Below are 21,148 nucleotides of genomic sequence, written 5' to 3'. Positions count from 1 at the left end.
AAGAAAGGAAAGGGCAAACAGAAAAGGCAAAGGGGAAAACCTGGCTGCATCCTAAATTGATTGGATATATTTAATTAGCATTTTACTGAACTCCCTGAGTCGCAATAAACATGGATATCCTTTGACTGTCTAGGAAGAAAAAAATCCCATGTAAGGCTCCATGTAGAACAGCTGGAGAGCACTGCTAGATAAAACAGAAATTTTCCCAATACTTTTGAATAAACATATATTTATTCATTAATAAAAATAATTTTTAATGCATAAAATTTTAGATTATTTTCAGTGAATGGCAGACACCTCTTGCACTAACATTTTTAATGTACTAGCTAGATTTTTAAGTCACAGAATAAAAATCTAACGCCAATAGCCTAAAACATTATGAAATTGAACAGGCCCCAAAAAGAAAAGTTAACAGTAGATAGTAACAGTGTGCAAATCGCTGCCTCTACATCCCCTGCGGTTAACAGGACAACTGCTCACAGGCCATGCAGAACTGTGACCATGGTTGGAGAGTGGAATCGGCTGCCTCTGCTCCAGGGGGCAAGAGCCTTTCATCAAGACCAGGGAAATTCACACTCAAGAAAACAAAAGCTCACAGACTTTGCAATACTTCCCACAACTTTTGTACCAGGGCACTATTTCAGAATCTCCAACATAAATAATTCAAACATATGTTGAAAAAAGATATGAAGTCATTCGTGAGGGCAGTGAGTTGTGTCTTCAAGGCATTTTTTCCTCCTCAAAATAATCCATTACTTAAAGCCCAGATGACAGCTCCAAGAGGGGAAAATGGCTGTAACAAATTGTGCCTTTTTGATCCTAAAATTTCTGGGCAGATAAGGACAGCTAGTTCTGAATGCTCCTCTCAGCTGTTCAAGCACTTCATGTATCTCCCTCCCTCCCTGCCCATTTAACACCATTAACAGGTCACAGGTAGTAGACACTGCAGACTAACACACGTGTGCCTTGTGCATGTGCTGACAGAGACTAAGAACAAAACACTCCCATTTGCTTTTCAGGCTGAAGAAAAAGCGTGGCACACATTTGCTTTCCTTGGACACCCATCCACAACTTGCTCTTCACAGAGCTGGCCCCACGCTTTGTAGGACACCAAAGAAATGGCATGAGAGGCTATGTTTCCACCATGTTTGCCATTTCCACTCTGAATTAACCTTCTCTTTGCCTGTTCATATCACTGCTCAAGGTTAAGGCCCTCTCTAGGGCCTGGGGAAACAAGGGCCCAAGTGGAACACAGCAAGCCTCTGGGGGGTCCCTGCCTGCTCATCGCTGCTGCTTCCCGCCTTCTTCCCATGGGCTGGTCTGGGAAAGACAAATCACAATAGTAGAGATACTACAATACAACCATGCAGACTGTAGGGGTTTTTTTTAAAAAAAAATAAATAAAAGAACCAAGAAGATACACTTTTGAAAAACTTTTGAAAACAACCTAGTCTAATTCCCATAAATATTTTAGAAAACAGTGAAAGTCTGTGTCCAACACATTCTAAAAAGATTATGTACTCTGTTTTACTGCCTGTAGCACAAAGGGGATGTTACTAATCAAAGTTAAAAAGAAATTTCTACAGAAATCTAAAAATTATTAAGCTTGGATAAAAATACTTTAAAACATACATTACAAACATACTTGGAGTTCTTTATTGTTATAAAGTTTATTCAGTAATCAAGCAAGGCATAGGAGGCATATTTCTTTTTTGTCTCTTACTGTGAAGCTGCAAATATTTGGGACATAACTTTGTGATAAAATTTTCTTGGTTTACTCAGGAGAACTTTTACTATAACTTATTCACAGACTAAGGGTATATTTTAAGCTGTGAAAAAGAATAAAGGTTTGGACAAAATAACCAAAAAGAACAAAAGTGACTTTTTCACCATTTATCTTAACCTAGAGGTTAAGAAATCCAGGCAGACAATGAGAACAGGCTGCAGAGGAAATATCCAAGGTTGTCTGTGGACTTCAGGTTATGTTGTTGTGTTTGTGTTGTTTTTGTGTTGTGTTTGTGTTGTGTTTGTGTTGTGTTTGTGTTGTGTTTGTGTTGTGTTTGTGTTGTCCAGACAGTTTACCTGTCACTTGCTCATTTATATTTCTGTATCTTGAACCAAGATGTGACAAAACACCATCTACTTGTGTTTAGGTATGATCTCTAACCTAAACTGGAGGTAAAAATATGAAGTTATATGAAGCTAAAGAAATATTTCTTAAACTGGAGTTTCTGCATCTAGTCTTGCACTTTCAACAAATAGACAGTCCCTGGAATGCATACAATGTTGAACAGAGCAGATATGATCCAAAAAAAAAAAAATCACTGTGAGTCAGGGAACATTGCCCTCCAGCAACAGTGGAGCAAATTCACACATCAAGTGCCCACCAGTTTGCCCAGAACTTTGAGGATAAAAGAACTATTTTTATATCCTCTGAAGGAAAAGAAAATCTGTATACACACACATGGATAACAAGAAAAGTAAAGCTCTTTACTTCAGCTTACACATACACCTCATGCTATCCTCTTACAGCATAAAAAAGAAGAGGTACTATGGAGGAAAAACTTACAGCAGTTCACATGGAGCAAAAATCTTCTGAAAAGGTCCACAGAGAAGAAATTATTTAAAACCAGGAAGTTTAGCTTAAGTTTAAAACTGCCCATACATTTTACCATAGTCCAAATATTCATCTTGTGTATGTTATTGTAGCAAATTCACTACCTCAAAAGTAACCACTCCCAAAGGATACACAAATGCTGCAAACTCTAACACTCACCATGAGGGATGTTACAGCTTTTTCTCCAAAGAGATAGACTTCAAGTTCCTGAGGGGCCAGGCTGCCCAGACCTAGGAAAGCAGGCTGCTCCTACACCTAACCTAATACTACTGTGTTTGAAGGGCGAGGGCTGAAGCCTTACTCTTCCAGGGGACCCTTCACCACTTTTGCTTCCTAGTTTTCACTTGTTGTTTCTGCAACAGGCAGAATTCATTAATTTAGGAACAATTGTTTGCGAAGATGCACATTACCTTCAGCTTCTGTTCACTTTCAGAATCTTTTATACTGAAAAAATTAGACTGTATAGATCCTTCCTTTTTGGTTTGGGAATTTTTGGAGGGAGGAGAAGCAGGGGAGACAGGAGACATTATATTCCAAGGTGAAGTAGAAAGAAATAGTTAAACAAGAAGTTAATCCATCTCCGAATGAAGAAAAGTAGCTCCTGAGCTGTGCTCTGCATTAGAATTCTTGTCTAAATGGGAATCATAAAACTACAGGGGAGCAAGGCTGTATGAGATTTTCCAATTGTTTTATTATTCTGCATTACTTTATAGACTACCATTACATAAAGTAAGAGCTTTAAAATAGTTTTCAAATTAATCTCTTGCTGAATCAGGTGGCTGTCACCATTTTCCAAGCTTTGTATTGAAAAATAAAGAAAAATGTCACTGCTCAGAAAAGCATCAAGGTTGATATTAATGACAATGAATGCTATGAGTAACAGAATTAAACTGCAGCCTTTTGAAACTCTTGATCCAACACTCCCTCAGGTCTGAGTTCCAAGACATCACTTTTTGGATTCTGCAAAGGAGTCCTTGTATTGTATTTTCATTTGCTAGAAAATTACGGGTAGGATTGTTACACATAGGCTATAGTATTATCAATAAAGTAAACCTCCCCATGCACCATCTGAACAATAGGCTTTTTCAACATAATGTTTCTTGGGAATTACAGTATTAGATTAATGTGATGTTTTATCAACTCAATCTCCAGAGCAATGAGTCACACCTAAACGCAGAACAGGAATAAAATTAAAAACAGCTTATGTGCTGCTGTATTCTATACCCCATAGGTATGGACCACGTGATTTCAATAGAGTAGAACAGATGCAAAAGGTTCCATAGAAATAAGAAAGCTGCATAGATGCAGAAAACACTGTAGCAATGTGTGCTGAATCTGTGCTCAACTGCTAAAGAGGTGCTAATAATGATAAGCAGCTGTAGAAATATCAACTGAGAAGAGCGTCTGACCATCAGATACAGGTATGAGACTATTCACAACAACCAACCACAGGCAGCTAAATGAGAAATTTGGTTCCCTCATGTTCCCCCTGTACTTAGTGGGACTACAATTACCCTCTTGGGAGAGTAACTCAGAGCAGAAGACTAATTTAGGTAATAAAAATCAACTTCTGGAAGAGCTGGTCTGCCTCTGTAGCCATCAAGCCTGCACAGGAATGCTGCTAGCTTGGGTGAGAGCTCAAGTGGCACTTTCTGGCTTGGCTGACGCCAACAGCACACAAGGCACACAAACTGTGCTAAGCAACAGAGAGGACTGACTTTGTACCAGGTTCTCCCATTCCTCCTAGAAAAGCAAGATAAAACCAAGGAAAAAAATATTCTAAAATAGCATAGTACAAATTGTACCCTCTCTTGTCATGAAAAAACAGACAAGTTTACAAAGTGGATTGTAATTAACAGATACTATGCTAGATGGTAAGGATGTACCATATAAGGCAGAAGCAATCTTTATCCAAATACCTCAGTCGCCCTCATTTATGGTGCCTAGAGACCTAACAAACAACAGACTGCTAGCAATCAGATAAATCAGTTCTATTCAGAAATCCCTAGTATAGTCTATACAGCAAATGGACTGTATAAAATATTTGTAGGCACAGTGGGAAAATTTTTCTCTATTCACTCTGGTATGGTGGGTTTTCTGCTTAAAAAGGCTGGGAATTATTCTCTGCTCTGATATATTAACTTCATTTCCATTTCTGTCTGTTCCAGACCTATTTCAGACTGAGCACCTGCACACTTCACAGTTCCCAACGCATTTTTTTTTTGTCAAAACACTCTTTCAAACCAGGAGTTGATTTCTCCTTTTAGTAGCTGGAGACACCCATGACAACAAGACAGCTGTGAACCTGTGGGACAAATATCCTGCAGCCCCATGGAGAGAATGTTCCAGCCACTGCCAAAACTCAGAACCTTCTGGGAACACACAGCAGGTTGGGTTTCATTCCAAACTCATTTCCTTCCAGGAAAACCATGATGCAGAGATGAGGAAAAAGGCAACATTGTCCACGCTTATTTCTGTTTGGTAGAGTGAAGGTAGAATGTGCTCCAAACCCAAGGGCTTCCCACAGTTTGGGCTAAACCAGAGGGACTAAGGCATCCAAGTTCAACAGTTTTTGGCACAATAGGGTCTTCAAGCACACTCTTCAGCCCTGGGCTGTACTGTATATAGCATACACCCAAGTGACTACTCCTATGGTCCTCTGTGGCTGAGAAGCAGCATGCAGCACATAACCTGACACATGCCAGCAGTGCCCAGGCCTCCTGACTGCTGGGCTGGCCAGCTGGGGCTGGGGGGGTGACCTGCTGGGACACAGCATCCAGATCCTTCCGCTTGTAGCAGGCAGAGCAGCCTGTGCAGCCCCACAAATAGTGACCATGGAGTCTGGCAGCTGCCAGCATTGGTAAATTAATCTTCAGCAGGTTGCCCGCTTGTCTGAGGGCTGTCTCCTTGCCTCCACAGCTGGCAAACACTCTCATCAGCTGAGTGTAAAATGGAGAGAAGTACTTTCCCAAGTTGGCAGAGATTGGTTTATAACATTTCAGATTTTGGTGTTCTGCTTTGGGGATAACTTACATAATAAAACAGACGATGTATTCAGAGACAGATCCTGCCTTACTGGAAATGTAGGAGCTATTGAATTTCAAACTCTTGAGTGACCACTAAAATACCACTTTCACAGGTAAATGTAATGATGCATACACTGTTAAACAGACTTGAAAGGAAGGTTCATTAGTACAAATAAGACCAAGTTAAGGTCCTGTTCCACAGCTGGCAAAACCACACTGGTGAGACATTTCAAAAAGCCTTATTAAGAGCCAGTAGAGAAAAGGCCCTGAGTGATACTCAGCGTAAGCAGAGGTAAATGTTTGCCAGATTAACTCTAAGTTGCAGCTGCTTGACTTCAAATATGTGTTCTGAAAAATCATGAATAATACCAGTCTTATAAATACAGTGAACTTTTCTAAGATGAAGAATAAAATATTGCATGTGCTGCCAAGAAAGTCTGCCTAGAAACTTTTGTTTAAGTTTTGTATAAGCTAGGAGTCAGATTTCCCCCAAGTCCAATGTCTACCCGACAATAACAGGAAAACAATCAATGTTTAAATGAAGCACTCTTATTTTCTGATGCCTAAAGAACTGTAAGCTGACTGACCAGAAATTTCGCAGTGATGGAAAATTAAAACTACCTTGAAAACAGCACAGTTAATAATTTCATCTGGCCAAGGCCTGTCTCTTCTTGCAAATGGCCTGCAGAACCAACAGAACTGACAAGCCTAAACAGGTTAGTGTTTTACAGCACAAAAATTAGAAAAATGGAGCAGATCAAGGCCACCTTCTGAACAACATGTTTCGGTCTTTAGTCAGGAGCACAGTACAGGCAGATCCAGTTCAAACCCAAGGGAACCATCACAGAAGACAGACTCCCCTCGTGATTGGGGCCGGCATGGGGGGGAAAGCTGTGAACTTCTGTTCTGCAGAGGTGATAAAAGCACAAATGAAGTAAAGATCTGCCAAAATTATAATACCTCAGACCCTACTTGTTCCCATGCATGAATTTTCCCACTTTTATTTAATTAGGCAAATATTGCAGCACTGGGTTTCACAATTACTTCATCTCTCTGTTTCCCCTGGTGATTAGTAACTCTTAGCTAAATGTAAGTCACCCACAAGTGCTTCCCCACATGAGCAATGAGACATCCATAGATATAGTTACAAGCAGGAAATGAAGTACTAAAGATACAGATTCTTCCATGTTTCTGGGCTGCACTTACCATTTCGGAAAGAACTAATAGGATGTTCTGCAAAGCATATACAGTTGATGCATCCTGGAAAGAAGCCCTGGATTTATCTGACCCTGCTTTGTGGGAAAGCACACGGTATAGCATAACAAAAAGCACACAACATCACATTTTAAAGGAGACCAAAGGATTTCCTGAGTATGGTGTGAGGATTTAGGTCTGAACTGACATGATGAATCTTGCCAAGGTAGAAAGCCGATTTCTGGTAGAAATAAGAATACCAGATTAAATGCCAAATTCCGAACTTGTGCTAAAGTGGATTTCACCATGATGACTTTCAGGCATACAACGAGTACCAATTAAGGAAGTTCTGAGTTGCACTCTCAATAGAGAAAATTTGCAGGAAAGATAAAATGTGATACTGCTGTGTAGCTCAGACTGCCAGGAGTTTGGTCATGATATATATAGAGAGATAGAGATGTATAGATTCATATAAAATATATACAACTTGCATATATATTTTTATACATATCCATAGCAAAAAACCTGTATATTTCAAGTGTTCATGATCAAACTGGAAGTATGTAAGATTTCTAGAACTACCAACACTTGTAATTACACAGTCCTACCAGATTCAGAGGAAGCCTCCAGGTGTTAGAGAGAGAATTACAAGAGCAAATGTAACCACAGAGTTGTATTTTGTCACAGTTTCAAATCTTCTTTGGTCCGAGATGAACACTATTCATTTTTTTATTATTTTGGAATGAACAACTGTTTAAATAAACACTCTTTGTATCATACAGTAATTATTTATTGCATCAGTCTTTGAGACACAGGTCTTTCAAAAAGCACAGATACTTGAAGAAAATTAACTGTTTGACACAAACAATGGACAGGGATCCCTGAAACAGCAATCTAAAGCTAAATTGCAACAATAAAGGACTTTTTCTTTCTTTTGTAAAATTCCCACTTTCTTCTAGAAAAATTTGCGAAGTTCCAAGAGGGTAAACAAAAAAAGAAAAAAGAAGTAGCCTACTAAGGATATGTGCGATAACTATTGGTAATGCAATTCCATTCTTTTTAGATTTTGTTGGAGTAAAGCATGTCTCAGAAATCCTTACATTGACCTGAAGGGTTTATGAGCACACTGCATTCATTCACCTGCTCAGGTGACAAGTCCCTTACAGTGTCTTGAACCTCTTGGTCAGCACCACATCCATCAAGCCCACAAAACTTACCACACATCGTGACCACGAGTACATCAGTTAACATAGGACATATACACCAAGCAGACATACAGAAACCTTACATATACATTGTTTTCCTCATTCAAGAGCAGTCAATCAAAATCTTTAAGACATTAATCATAGAATGTCCTGAGTTGAAAGGGACCCACAAGGATCATGGAGTCCAACTCCTGTCCCTACCTATGACAACTCCACATTTCACACCATGTGTCTGAGGGCATTGTCCAGTCTCTTGAACACTGTCAGGCTTGGGGCCGTGACACCTCCCTGGGGAGCCGCACCGGTGCAGAGCAGAGCGGGACAATCACCTCCCTCACCCGGCTGGCAATGCTGTGCTGGATGCACCCAGGACACGGTTGGCCCTCTTGGCTGCCAGGGCACACTGCTGGCTGATGTTCAACTTGCTATCAACCAGAACTCTCAGATCCCTCTTCGTGAAGCTGCTTTCCAGCATCTCGTCCCCCATCTCGTCTGTAGGTACAGCCAGGGTTGCCGTGTTCCAGGTGAAAAACCCGGCACTTGCCTTTGTTGAACTTCAAGTGGTCGGTGATTGCCCAGTTCTCCAGTTTGTCCAGATCCTTCTGCAGGGCCCCTCTGCCCTTGAGAGTGTCAACAGCTCCTCCCAATTTTGTGTCATCGGTAGTAAGTAATCCCTGAAGTCCTGTGTCTAAGTCATTTATAAAGACATTGAAGAGCGCTGGTTCCCTGTGGAACCCCTCTAGTGACTGGTCACCAGCCCATAACCCCATTTACTAGAACCCTTTGAGCCCGGCCTGTCAGCCAATTGCTCACCCACTGCACTGTGTGTTTACCCAGTTGTATGCTGGACATCTTGTCCAGGAGGATACTGTGAGAGAAAATATCAAACACTTTACTGAAATCCAAAAAGATCACATCCATGAGCTTCCCTTGGTCAACTAGGTGGCTAACCTTTTCATAGAACCAAATTAAGTTTCTTAAGCAGGACTTTCCCCTTATGAACCCTTGCTGTGGGGACCAATGACTGTGTTGTCATTCAGATGTTTTTCAATAACTCCCAGAACCATCTTCTCCATGATTTTGCCAGACACAGAAGTGAGGCTGACAGGCCTGTAGTTGCCAGAGTCATCCCTGTTGCCCTTCTTGTAGACTGGGACAACATTTGTCAGCTTCCAGTCATCTGGGACCTCTCCAGATTCCCAGGAGTGTTGAAAAAATCACAAGGAGAGGTCTTGCTATGACGTCAGCCAGCTCTTTCAGCATCCTTGGATGTATCCCATCAGGCCCCATCAACTTGTAGGGATCTAGCTGGAGTAGCAAATCCTGTACAAGTTCTGAATTGATTGGGAGTTTATTGTTCTCACAGCCATGGTCTTATAACCCAGGGTTATGGAGCCCCGCAAATTTACATTGTTGTAAATTAGGGAATATCTCTCATCAGAGTCTTATAATAAATGTGACTGTGGCTCATAAACAGTTAATGGGTATTATTTGTGTATAAAGGAAACTGTATTTAGAAGACACAATACAAGCACTGCACAGAATATGCTTTGCTTCTCAATCCTTTGTTACATTTTTAAATTGTGGCTTAGATTATTCATTTTCAAGTGTGCCACCAGAGATCCTAGCTGTGAGTGGGAATAAAAGAATCCAGCCCCACTGGAAGAAAGATGACATTTCTTGGCTCTTTTTCAAGACAGAGCAACTCACATAATCTGCTCACAGGGTTTCTGCAGGATTTATAATAGTTGTGTCTATTTGACAAGCTATTCAGGCAGATACATAAAACCATACAGTTAAGCAAAGAGATGAAGAAACACAAAAGAGTCTACTGGTTTGAGATGAGACTCTTGAGCAAGAATGGAAAAGGAAAGCCACTGTCATGTTGAAAAAAAAAATTCTTTCTTTGGAATCTTCCTCTAAATTCATTTCCCCAGATGGCCTCTTAACAAGACCTGCTGGTTCATGCAGAAGTTCAGGAGTCTACAGACCTGGACCCAAGGGCAACACCTTTCATTACAAGTTACAGTTTAGTGTACATGGGAATTAGATTCCTCAAAGTGCAGAGCAGATGCCCTGCATCTCTCAGTGAATACCCTAGATACAGGCCCATAAGAGCCCCAAGCTTAGACACAGACCTGGTGATCACACATTTTCTGGAAATGTGGAGCTCCCCCACACAGTTTCCATTGACCAGCACTGCTCCCTTGCCCGCATCTGAGCCTAAGAGATTTAGAACTAGTCACCCTGTTTAAGAAAGATCATGTTTTGTGGTAAATAAAAAACTTTCAATACATAAGTTTTAATACAGCATTAATAAATCATCTAGGTAGTTTAACTAGGGATTTTAGGAAATAGGTGCAAGGAGAGGCATCAGAGCATCATAAAATGGGTACTAGCATATTTGCCTCAGAGTAGAGGTAGGGAGAAGAACCTAATCTGTGGTTGATGGGTTGGTGCAAGCCCTTCTCACTCCTGGTGTGTATCACAAGGATGCTCTGGCAGAGTGACTGTCTTCGAATTGCCATAGCTAGCCAGGACTGCACTGCTGTGATAATGGCAAAGCACACACTTTAAAAATAAAATAAAATAAAGATATAGCAGTGGTTCAAATAAGAACTGCATTCTGCTAATGTATATTGTGGTTCTTGAAGTTCAAACACTACCTATGGGAGGTAATCCTAAAATTTTCTGCAAATCTGCTGACAGAGAATTAGAACCTTCAAGCACTTTCTCTCTTCAAAACCTTCAGCAAAAAAAATGGGTTTGTGCTTTTACCTAAAATTGCAAATTCAAGTTATTTTTAATTGTATGCAGTCTTTCTAAAATAAATAAATAAATAGCAAATGTAGGTTGAACACTGCAAAAAAATGTAAGTACTATTCTAAGTAGTTCTTGCTTATGAGTAATTAATCAAATAATATTAGAAAAATCTTAAACTCTTCAGAGTTAGGTCATTTCCATAAAAAAGGTACACAGCACACTGTCAGTTCTTCCAGATTATCTCCAGGGAACCACTGCTGCTTAGGCCTCAGCCTGATGCTGTCTCTCTTCTACTTGGTTGTTTCATCTCATTTGGAGGTTTTATCTCAACACCGCACTTTATCACCACACTTATTTATTATGTAAGGTTTTGACTCATTTTCTACATTCAGATTTCAAAGTAGTACTGTAACAGCATAGTTGGTCAAATCTATTAATTTGCTTTCATTTCTTCGTCGTTTCTGTAACAGTATTTTAACTACTGTTTATTTTTCTCAGATAATAACAGAGACATGAAGAGTTTGCAAATTTTACCCTTTGATATCTTCAAACTGCTGATGGAGTTTGAGCAAATGTTATTGCTCATAAGCATGGGAAATTTTATTTTAACATTTTACTTTAGTGCGGCTAAGGAAAGCATCTTATTTCCATTTCAGTATAAATGGCAGATGATGGATAAATTGTAGCTAATGTTGGGAAGAGATGTATAAAACCAATCAACTTCTGATTATACTCTATTACTAAGTCTGGCAATTTCCTTGGCAATTATTTCAAGGACAAGGCTGAAATAATCTTTAATATTTTCTTATTATAAGCAAACATTTCCTTGACACAATACTGTTTTCAAAAGAATTTTTTAAAAGTAAATAAGGTCAAAGAAGGTGGACAAAGAATGATTTATTTTTCAGAGAGCTATGCATGCAATAACATGTTTTTAGAAAAGCAATAAGGGGAGATGACTGAATATATACTATAATTTTCGTATTTTGTAGGAAAAATAAACCCACCTAGCAATGCTTCACTGTTTTCACAGGAACAATGGTGCCTGCCTTCAGCTCCGTTCCTCTGAAAGCAGTATCTGATACGCAGACCTCTGAGAGCCAACTGATCAACCATGGCTTAAAGCTGTATTTCTAACACAAAAGACATAGCATCTCAACCCAATTCGGCATAAGAGCAGAAGTCTAGTTTTCATATTGTAACAGCCTTTCCAGATTTCAGAAATACTTTCTGGTTCAATCTGCAAAACAACTGAAAACTCAAAAATATCACTGGAGGCAATTGGAGGAAAGACATCAAAGGCATTTATAGATGTATTTTTCCCCTTGTCAACTCACCTGTTTGCCCCTCTTTCAGCTCCTCACTCACTGGCAAGAACCAGTTTTCTTTCCTACCCAAGACTTGATCATCCTACAGGTAAACCACGTGGTGACAATTATTTATATAGAAGGCTACAGGTTTATGTGGAGCTTAGAATTAATACTACACATCTCAATAGGATTATTAATGACGTCCTTTAGCAGAGGTGGAAGAATTCGGATATCTCACAATATCAGATTTTAAGGAAGGATAGCTTTCTAGTTTTTCATATACCTATAACTGCTTCAGGCCAGTTATACTTGGGAACTAAAATATCATGTGACCATCAGTGAAAAAAAAGGTGCACCAGTTGAGCTCCCATGGATGTCAGTCCATAATCCAATGCCCAGAAAAAAGCTTTCCTGTAAATTTGTTTGCAGATTTACAATTAATTTTAGAAGTGGTGGAATATGAAGCTGTTCAATGAACTTGAGCAAAGGAAAGTCTGAGTGAGATCTGATGAAAAAAGTGACATTCAAATCTACAGAAAGATATAACCAGTGTTGGAAGTACTGTCTAATTACATAGCCCAAGGCAGCTCTCTGCTGCAACTGTCCGTAAAACTGGCAACTTTGTGACTAACTGGATGGAAATGGCACTTGTGTATGTTGTAATGTACCTGGTTAGCGAGGTACAAAACCAAACACGCCTGAGTTTGAGAAAGAGCGTACTGGTGGGGTATTAAGAAAGATAAAAGATTCGGTAGATCCCTCTAGCTAATTGTGAAGTAACTTTCTTTACTCCCTGAGCCCTGCCAGTGACTAGGAACAACTCAGCTCCACACCGAACAGATACTGAGGCAGCTCTCTGCACGTCGGCCAACTGCTGGTTATGTCTCCTTGGAACTGCTTGCATTTTGGAGCAGAATGACATTTGCCTTACAGAGTATCAAACTGTTCCCTTGTGTTACGCGTTCGTTCCCAATCAAAACCATACAGCATAAATGCAAGCCCTGAAAATCAATATAATATTCAAAATGACAAAAATCACTTCAGATTTACTTTTCTGCAAAGGGAACTAAGTCAGCAGCTATGTTTATGGTGCTTTTACATATAAAGTTGAACTTTGTGAGTGACTTAAACCATCTTTTTAAAAACAAACAAACAAAAAGCCACCAAGAGTAAAAGCCAACACATATTTCAAGGCCCTGTCAAAAAAAAAAAAAAAAATTCCAATAGACCTCTCAATCTAAGAAAAAAAAAATTAAACCCTCAACTTCAAAACAAATCCACTCCAACTAAACAGGCTTGTAAGAAGAAGTTGTCAAAATACTGCGTTTATCTTCATAAATTATTTTTGACAGTTTTTGCATTAGCTATAATTAAATATATTTATTGGAACTCTTGCCCCATTGCAGACACTTTGTATGTCTGTGCTTACTATAACTGGAAGACATCTATGATAGCATGTAATAGAACCTTGCTTCTCACCACAATGTTTAAAATTATTTTGAGTAAGACAATGCTGCACACGAGAACCAGGAACCGCAGTGAATTTCCTGGGAGAAACAGGGGACAAACCAAACCACTTGATTCTCATTCTGTCCTATTCCTAATTTTGATCTTAACTGTTTACAACTGTGTAATTTTTTTCTTGGGGCTCCCACTACACCCCACCCAAAGGCCCAACAAATACTGGCAAGGAGGTTTTTGGTACAGTTTTAAGGCTTTGAGAGGTTCAGCTCATGCAAAGCACACTTTAATTAGCACAGAACTGAGACTACCAGAGAGCAGTGGCCAGTCATGAAGGTCCTTGGCCAAAGAGAAACCCTAAAAACACATCTGGGCTTGAGCCTTCTGCTCTTTCCCCTACCATGCACTGTGATGGAAGAGTCTCGACTGTATCTTCAGAAGAGTTGCGAAGATGATGCTTTAGCTCCATCAGTTTGTCTCACTGCTTAAAAACCACTCACATATCAGACTGCCTGAGCAGCCAAGCCCGTGCCTCCTCGTCTTCCTCCTCCTCAGGATGGAGGCAGCCCTGACACCTGCAGAAATCCCACATGGCTCAGGGATGCACAAGCCCTGTCAAACCCTTCAAACGTCCCACTACAAAGGGACACATCTGACGCTGCCAGACTCAAGTGCAGGCTGTGGTAGTTCCTGAGTGGCTGGAAAGCCTCATTGCTCCCTGTCCCTGACAGACCCAGAGGAGAAGCACACAACCAGGAGGCACATGCAAGATGGCTGCAATGGGAATGACAAAGGAGAAGGTCCAACAGCTGCTACCTCCCACCTCAGGCCTCGCTTCTCCCCAGCCCTCTCACAGCGGGCCACACGTGTCCTCTCCAACACCTCACAATGCCCACCCAAGCTCAAAAGCAACACTGGCAATCGTCTCAGCAGCCATCAGATATGAGCCCCATCTTCCAAATTTCCACAGCTGCTTGGAAAAGGATGTGTTGATTTCAGCTGCTTGCCAAGTAACATCAAACACGTATGCCCATCCAAGGCTATAAAGAGGGCTCGTATCCTTTAGTTTTTAATAAGTAATATATTTAGTTGTTACCCCTGTAGTTTTCTCACACCCTGCTACAGGAAGAATAAATGGACACATAAGAAGAGCTTTACGATGATTTGCCTGTTTGTTTTGGTTAGAGGGTGTGTGGGTTTTTTTAAACACATGGCAGCATTTTGATTTCTATTCTTAGAAATCATTTGAGGCAAAACAAGGGCCCATGAAAGAATTGAAGTCTGCAAATGAACTTCCTTTCTGCTGAGTTTTTCTCAGCCATCTCCCCTCCAGTCATGTGTGCCAAAATCCCATGCTTTATAGGGGCATCTGTTCAATTCTCTCCAGGCCAAAAAAGGAGACTTTTCAAACCCTTACTACAGCTGAGGAAATCTATAGCTCAATGAGCATAATGTGATTTTCCCACGTCTACAGAGCCTAAAGGGCAGCTCCACAACTGCCACCAGAAGGGCAAGTCTTTTTCTCCTCCCTCCGCCCTTCCTCCAGCCACACACTCCCAATCCAAGCCTCTTCTAAAATCTGTCCTCCTCCCACTCCCCATCTAGCTTGTGTTTACAACATGATTGAGGACCTGAAATATCAGCCATGAATTAAACTCTACTTCAACAGCTGAACTGACATATTCCTGTGAATCCCTACACTTCACATGACAAGAAATACATGAAAAATAGTCACTTTCCCATACTAGTGCTACTCTTAGAGACAGGATATATTTTTGTATCACAACAAATACAGACTTAATAGATTTGACTAAAAACTGATTAACATTGTCTTTAACAGCAAAGTTTGGCAGCTCCCGCCAATGCCAGAACACCACAGACACCGTACTCCATAAGCCAACCTCAGTGTTAAGGTGGCTTTCTCCAAGGGTAATACCTTTCCTTCGAACACTTACATTAATAATTCACAGTGAAAAACACAGGATGCCACAATTCAATCAAATTAAAATCCCACAAAATAACAGTTTGAATGTGTTTCAAATAAGCAGATGTTCCAGCCCCTATCACTTGTGTGAGGCTTCAAGGCAGCCACAATAACAAGCACAGGCCACAAGTATCAAGGCTGTGGCTTTCGGTGAAATCAGCAGAATCAAAACAGAAAAAAAAACGGAACCTGACAAAATATGCCAAGATAGTAGCATCAGAAATAAAAGATGAAAAAATTAAGTTGAGCAGTAGGTATACATTTTCATGTATTACAACAATGTTTGCACAATTCCTCTAAACATTTATGACAAACTTTGTTTTCTAGCGTGTAAAACCTGAAGGCAAGTCTGAAAAGCTCTTTTATTCTCTAGAAGCCAAACATGTTTCATAATTAGAGGCACACAAAGAATGTAAGAATATATTAATTTTCAAATGCACTTTTAAAAAATTATTAAGATTTTCTGGCTACACAATCTTGTTCACATATAGCATTTAAGAAGCAGGAATAGTCCTAGCACAAAAAGCATAAGCAGCTTTTCAGCACAAGATTGTTAGTGCTGGGAAATTAAGACCAAAGCTAATATCTCTGCCCACTCTGCACCAGCTCTTTGTGGCTCAGCCTGTAAATGCATTGTCTCACTGGCAGGCATGAATATAAGCTGAATAAATAAGCTCTTCTCCCCATGAAAAGGAAAAAAAAAAAAAATCAATGTTAAGCTATATTTCTGGAAAAAAAAAAGGCAATTTAAAGAAGAGAAATACATTTTGACATGGTCCAGTTCTCTGATGAACTCAAGATAAAGAGGTGTGTTTATGAGCAAAACTGAGTCAATATTTTCAAGTCATTTTTTAGTGCAAATCTTAGCTTTACCATTCATAAAATTCAATAGGTGATTACACAGCTAGGCAAATGTCCTCAGAGGAAAGTGAAGAATAATGAATTCCCTACATAATTATTTATAGCTGTATTTTTGAGTGAACACAGTGTAACAGGCATGAAGCCAATATTTAAAGGGAAAAAAAAAAAACAACAGATTTGTAAAACCTTAAATATTTCAGTAAGCAGATCCATAGTCTACAGTCTATTTCACAATCTAATCTGCCTTTGCAACATGTAAAAATCCCAACAACTTAGACTGCCTCTATGATTAATCATTAGGATTTAAAATAAAACCTCTACAAAGGCAGGTCCAGAAGTGCAACCACAAAATATATAATGCTATCAGAACATGAAATTTGCTTAAAATAATGTTGCTGGGAAGTGCCATACTGTTGTCTGCAAAATATTTTGTCTGATCTGTATTTTAAAAAAACTCTTGGGAACAAAATCATTACCACACATCAGTCAAAATGGCTCCAAGCACAGATCAGATCCAATTCAGCCTTTCATAGCTAACCCTAAGAACAAGCTGCTTATCACTCCAAAGCTCAAAAAAAGATGATGAAAACTATGTAACACAGTGTTCTTCAACTCCCTAAGGACAACTGATTAAAGTCGGTTAGGAGCTGATTGGTGTGCAGTGATGCTTCTGTTTTCCAAACACACTGCTTAATTGCCAACAAGACTTCACAACACAACAGAGGGGAGAAAAATTCTTCCCTTTCCTGCTACAGAAAGTCAAGCAGTAGCTGCTGGCAAGTGAAAGGAAGGCCAAGTTGTTATGTTTTTAAGCTCCAATATCATCAATAACTTTCTGGAGACAAAACTAAACAAACAAGTTTTTGTAACAAACAAACAGAACATGATCCAAAACATTCTCCTAAAATCCCATAGGTTTTACAGTGTCACAAGTGAAAAATAGAAATACAAATCTATATCAATAGATAAAAATTATAGTACTGGATTTAAAAGAATGGTTTTTTAAATTATATTTGTAAATGCTCTTGCTTTGGTTTAATGCTCCTTTTATATACATTAGCAATAGATTGTTCTGCACTATTTCAGCACTCTGAAAAACAGATTTAAGTGGAAGAGATCATTGTGCACAGGGCTGTGCAAAGTGCATTTCATCCTCTTTATACAACAGCAGGAATTTTCAAGCAATTTGAAGCAAAACTAAGTTGGCATTATTTTTCCTACTGTAGCATTTTGTATGCATTGCAGGAAACTTGCCAGGTACATACTGGAGCCAGCGGTGCAGATGCCCTTAAGGAAAAGGTAAAACACAGACACAATAAAGCTTTGTCAGTGTAAGTAGTGGATACTAACTCCCTCAGGCCTGCAGCAACTTTAACTTAAATGGCCCGCGGCTCTGTGGATTCAAATGATTGAATCGTATACACAGGAAGTTAACTTGCTCTTGCACTATAGGTCCGCTGCCTTCCACATGCATAACAGGTCTTCAGGACTAGACATATTTGTCTTCTCTTATTCAGCACCAATTTATTTCTCTGTTATGAAACGTCCACTTTACACCCATGCTTACAAGAAGAACATGCACACCTCCAGCCGCCCTTCTAGTTTAAGGACAGGGAAAGCTAAATATGACGCAAAGCACCTTCCAAATATTCTTCCTTCTTTATGAGGGATATAGGAAGACCTTAGCCATAAATGTTCAGGACAATCCCAGGATTCCTTCTTGAGAGCAGAAGGGAGTACTTGTAGAAATGCGCATAAAAGTTGCAGGCCAAGTTAAGAAGTAAATGTGAAAGGAGACAGGAAATGAGAGGAAATAAGGGAATTCAGAGGAGAAAGAAAAAAAAAAAAAGGCAGATATAGGCATTGTAAGCATCACAGAAACAAGCAGTTTGCCTACTAAAAAAACGCCACAAACCCCTTTCCAAGCCAAAACTGACTTCCCAGTTTTAAAATACCACTAAAATAAAATAATGTAAAATAAATGGCTACGTCATTGATTCTGGTCTGCTGTTCTGTAACTTTTACCCACCTCAGAAAAAACACCAAATTATTGGAGTCACTTTTTCTCCTGCAAATAAATGGTTATGGCAAAACAATTGTGTTCATTTTTACCATGTAAAATATCCTCCAAGAAAGATGGAGTCAAGCAATATGCAGCACCAAGGTGTTTTCTGGGAAGGGCACAGCAGCGGAGCCAGCAGAAAGTGACTGCACTCATTCTATTTAATATCTGGGGTGCTGAACACCAGCTGGTGGCAATTCTTCCTTAGTACAAGAGAAAATCAAGCAGTCCCAGGGGGAGAATCAGAACAGGAAAGCCTGTTGAAAATGCAGCCCAAGCCCTGAAGTAAACCTCTCAGCTTCAACTGTGAAGAGACACTTCTCTCATACATCTACTATAACTCGAATAACTCTGCCTTTACTTACTAGGAATGTTTTGTGATGATTTTCTTATTTTAAATTTATTTTGTATGATGTCACATCAATATTTATCCATTAGCATCCCTTCGTTATCTTCAGTGATAATAGCATTTATAAACTGAGTTTTGCTTCAGCATTCTATTAAATCTCTGGGTTTTTTTGCAGAAGCCTATTTCATCATTCAGTCATTTTTATCATATCACTTGAGTAACTACCAATTTTGGATTTATTTCAGGGAAATATATAAATCTCTTCTGTAAGAATTCACACTTGAGGTAGTCATGCTCCATTCTCCCTTTACAGCCCTGGGAAAGGTACAGAGTCTTTCAGACTGGAGCTCACCAACCCTGTTTTATATGTCTTGTTTTGCAGATTTGATAAATAATGCCCCACAGTGTATAGAGCCAACTAGTTCTCCTCTAGCTACAGGAGTCCACCTCAACATCTATATGTAGTTTGATGTGCTGCATCCTCTTTGCCCTGCTCCCCCTCATGACAGCAAGAAGAAATACTTGAGACCAACTTCAGACTTCGTTTAGGTAAACAAGAAAGGCAAAGAACCATGTGCAGCCAATGTAAAATAAACACTCATACTCTGCAAAAAGTGTTCCAGAATGAATTTAACATCCACAAGGAGTTAAGGAAAACAGCAACACAGATGTCTTTACAAAGGCTCATTGGAAGTGGGAGAACCTATTGCTGCTCCCAAACACTGCTTGGACTGCTTTTTCCTTTTAAACAGGACAAAATGTCACAAATAAGTAATTTATTGATCCAGAGTTTTCATCTTGATATGGTTTACTGCCACTGAAAAACTCCCATGAGCAATTAATATTTCACAACTATATTCAACAGACACTGAAATGTAATGGGGGCCTGACTTTATCAAATCCACAGCCTATCACAAAACCTGCTATCATGATCACAGCAGGACAAAGTAGATCGATTTTGCAAACAGAAAATGTGTGCTGATACAGTCAATGCAACAGCAGTGAAGTCATTACATGTTTTGAGATGGAGGAACGTGAAAGATAAGCTGGTGGAGAAGGAGGTGTGGTGCCTGCTTATGGCAAGAACAAAAAGTCTACAGGGAAACCTCCCGAATTCCAGAACACTTCCAAAAAAAGATGGCAAAGTCTGTATTTGCAAAACCACAGTTTAAATCAGCAGGCCATGAAGAAGAGTATTTCAGACTTTGCACTGGCACAGTCACTGTGATGCTCTGGACACCCTTCGTGCTCTCCACGTTGTTGCCAACCAGACACACATCAAAATGCACGCTCCTTCCACAAAACCACAGCTTCGGTAGCACCGTTCTGCAGCGAAAGATCACACCACACTCTGGATACCCTTCCCTGCATTTTTTGTCACATCTGCTGGTGAGATCGAGGTGCCCCCCAAGCACCCTCACAGGTCTGGGACTCGCGTCAGTCTCCCCCGTTGAGGGAGAGAAATGTAGGCAGAGGTCACAGGAGCCTAGGGCACCACTCCATCCTCTGCAGGCCTTTCAGCATCGGTGTGATGGGGACAAATGCTGCCACGCATCTCCCCTCCAACCCATGCTTTAAAATAACACTGGGATGTGGGAGGCAAGCATCTAAGTTAACACTGCCTCACAGAGCACTATTTTAAGGAGGTAAACCCCAAGGATTGTTAGGGCTTCGATGCTTTCTCCCGAATGTTGCCACTTTAGGCGCTGCCATCAAACTGCACCTCCTCCTCCAGCTTTAATCACCTGATGGCATTAGAGTAACAAAAATAATGCAAACTACTATACATGGAAATGAATAAGAAATGAAAAAGAATTTTTCTGCCAAAATGAAAACAATAGCAACCAAATATTTTTCACTGTGTTGGCAGAGACTTTTCCTTTTTCTCAGGCTACAGTATCACTCTTTGATTTGATAATTTACCTAAAAAAAATATTACTTGAACATTAACATCAACAAGTCTTTTAAAAACTGAAAAAGACATACCTGACGTACAAAACTGTTAGAGGTAGTGTCAGAAGATGTACTCCCATCTGACCCTTTGAATCGGTTTTTCCTTCTTGCGCCTTTACCATAAGACTGTAAAAAAATAAGATTAAAGGAATAGCATTAAGTTTGTGTTGCACAGAAAGCTTTCAGTACAAGCATCACTAATGCCTCCTAGGCTAGCAGGGATTCAGATAATTAGCTTTATGCTAATTAATAAGCACATATTCAATAAGTAACTGATGGGGCTCTGTGCACAAGTGCTCACCAACACAATCAAGTTTGGACAATTGAGCACTGACTGTTTTGGGGCTTTTTTCGTGTTCAGGT

The 21,148-nt window shown here is 39.8% G+C and overlaps 1 protein-coding gene across 1 annotated transcript in view; it reads right to left on the bottom strand.

Moving 5' to 3' along the window:
* The window catches only part of CACNB2 (calcium voltage-gated channel auxiliary subunit beta 2), a 240,112-nt gene extending 219,229 nt beyond the window's left edge, over nucleotides 1–20,883 (bottom strand). Inside the window, exon 1 of the mRNA XM_082045807.1 lies at nucleotides 20,819–20,883. Coding sequence (XP_081901933.1) covers nucleotides 20,819–20,865 — 47 coding nt within the window. The 5' untranslated portion in view covers nucleotides 20,866–20,883. The remainder of the gene's footprint in view (nucleotides 1–20,818) is intronic.
* Between the last annotated feature and the right edge of the window lie 265 nt (nucleotides 20,884–21,148).

This window comes from Streptopelia decaocto (genome assembly GCF_964273445.1).
Source record: "Streptopelia decaocto genome assembly, chromosome: 2".
Classification (NCBI taxonomy): Eukaryota; Metazoa; Chordata; class Aves; order Columbiformes; family Columbidae; genus Streptopelia; species Streptopelia decaocto.
This window is presented reverse-complemented; position numbering and strand designations above follow the sequence as displayed.